General features: G+C 39.3%; 1 protein-coding gene across 1 annotated transcript; it reads left to right on the top strand.

Annotated features, from left to right (window-relative positions):
- Nucleotides 1-521: 521 nt before the first annotated feature.
- LOC135892720 (claudin-8-like) lies at nt 522-1,199 on the top strand. Its single transcript, XM_065420518.1, has one exon. It carries the CDS (start codon nt 522-524, stop codon nt 1,197-1,199), a length of 678 nt encoding a protein of 225 aa, XP_065276590.1.
- The last annotated feature ends 1,128 nt before the right edge of the window (nt 1,200-2,327 follow it).

The following is a 2,327-nucleotide window of genomic DNA, read 5'->3' as shown; positions in this document are numbered from 1 at the left end:
CTAAGCAGATTTCTGAGGCAGATAGAATATTCTCTACCCATGTAACCTGCAGCACCAATAGCTGCAGCCATGCATATAAAAGTATTGCGTGTCCTCTCATTACAAAGACCGGCTTATTTCCTTGGCACACGTAAAACGTTTATACAATAAGTGAGGGTTAAACCTGAGATTTTGGGGTTTTCTAGAAGGAAAGTAGAGCATATTTATCCTCAGTGTGTCTTTTGCTGGTTTAGACAAACCCAGTCCTGTCTAGCCTTTATTGGCTTTGAAAGCTGTTACACTTGATTGGTCAGTTTACCTGTTTGAGTCAGTGGAATTTTAAAGACCATGAAATGCAGCTAAGTACTAGCTAGCATACACCAGATTTAAGCTGGTTTGAAGTAGCAGAGACTGCCTATTTAAAAGGTTCTTAGCAGAAACAAGATCTATTTTGGAGGAGCATCTCTTCAGCTGCTTATTTTTTTGTCTTCAAACAAAACTGCTTTAGGAACTTGTTGTCCTGCCTTGTCTCAGACGGGAATATGGCCAGTGGTGTACTGCAAATCGTTGGATTGGTAGTTGGAGGCATTGGCTTAGCTGGGACTTTTGCAGTCACGGGCATGCCTCAATGGAGAGTAACTGCCTTCATTGAAAACAACATTATAGTATTTGAGACCATTTGGGAAGGACTATGGATGCACTGCATCAGACAAGCCAACATCAGGATGCAGTGCAAAGTCTACGACTCCCTCTTGGCCCTCTCACCTGATCTACAGGCATCCAGAGGACTGATGTGCTCTGCTTCAGCACTCTCATTTCTTGCTTTTATGATAGCCATTATGGGCATGAAGTGCACTCAGTGCACTGGGAACAACGAGCGAATCAAGGGTCACATTCTGCTGGCAGCTGGAGTTCTCTTCATCCTATCTGGTATTGTTGTGTTCATCCCAGTGTGTTGGGTTGCCAATACCATCATCAGAGACTTCTACAATCCAGTTGTCAATGTAGCACAAAAACGAGAACTTGGGGAGGCCCTCTACATCGGCTGGGTATCCGCATTCTGTCTCATCGCCGGGGGAGCAATATTCTGTTGCTTCTGCCGTTGTAATGAGAAAACCAGAAACTACAGGTTCTCAGCGCCTTCACATCATACATCTTACAAAACTCATCATATGCAAAGGAAAACTGAAAGTTCATATTCCAAAAGTCAGTATGTCTAGTTGCTTCTTGGTCTTTTAGCTCAGCAAGTCAGTCTTTGTGAACGGACTTCAATGTTCACACTGAACTACAAGTAGGTCAGAGGAAACTTTATTTGTATTTCATACCTTAACTACAGTAGCCATCCTTAAATTCATGGACTATAGTTAAATCTATGAACTCAATCATGGCTAATACTGCAACACGGACAACGTATTATGAAGTTTTATCACAGGAGGAAAAAAAATTACACCTTTATCTTTTTAGGTGTTTTTAAGTTTCAATTTGCTTTAAAAATATTTAGCATCCATATAAAAGCGAAATGTTTAATTTCTTTTTAATAGTTTTTTGGAACAGGTTTTGGGTTTATTTGGGGGCTGTGTTTCATACTGCAAATATTACAAATGGGCTGAAAATGATTCTATTGTGATATAAAATACAGATTGATTGCTGGGAAGAAATGGAGCAAACCAATTTTTTCTGGGCATAGGGGATAAGACTGAATAAGGATAATAAAGTACTTGTTTAAAAGAACAACAATAGCTAAGGGATCAATACATTGTAAATGAAGGGTACTGTGAAGGATTAGCTTAGCATTGAGAGGGAGGCCAAAATGTTTGAAAAATGTCCCTTATTTCAGAATGAAAGTTTCAGGGTAGACACACTGCTCTATATTTACCTAGAAATATTTTTACTGTAAATTGATATCTATTTTGAGATGGTGGAAGGTCTGACTGGTTTGTTTTTAAAAGCGACAGTATTCTACAATGATGCCTCTAAGCACTGCAATGTACAACATGGTTATAACAGTGTTCTGGATCTTTACTGTACAATACAGTCTTTTTTTTTTTTTTAAATATGGGTATTTAATACAGCCCTCATACTGCAGTGACTCCCATGTGGGAAGACTCCTTCATCTGCACCAAGTCCCACTGATTTCAATGAAGAGGTCTGCCCATGTGCAATTTAGTGCAGAACTAGGGCCTGAAGGGGTAAAAAGCAGGATGTTTCAGTGTTTTAGTCACTGCTCATTTGCAAAATGCAAACAAGATTTCTAATAATGTGACTGTGTACCCCCCTTATGGAAAATAAGGGAATAGAAACTACATAGGGTCTACAGAAATTACTCTAAAATGTAGATGTTTTTAACC

Source organism: Emys orbicularis, chromosome 1 (assembly GCF_028017835.1).
Source record: "Emys orbicularis isolate rEmyOrb1 chromosome 1, rEmyOrb1.hap1, whole genome shotgun sequence".
Taxonomy (NCBI): Eukaryota; Metazoa; Chordata; order Testudines; family Emydidae; genus Emys; species Emys orbicularis.
Note: the sequence above shows the minus strand (reverse complement) of the source record. Positions and strands in the feature narration are given on the sequence as shown.

Coding starts and splice junctions, on each gene's coding strand:
- LOC135892720 (XM_065420518.1), top strand. CDS start 522: ATGGCCAGTGGTGTACTGCAAATCGTTGGATTGGTAGTTGGAGGCATT.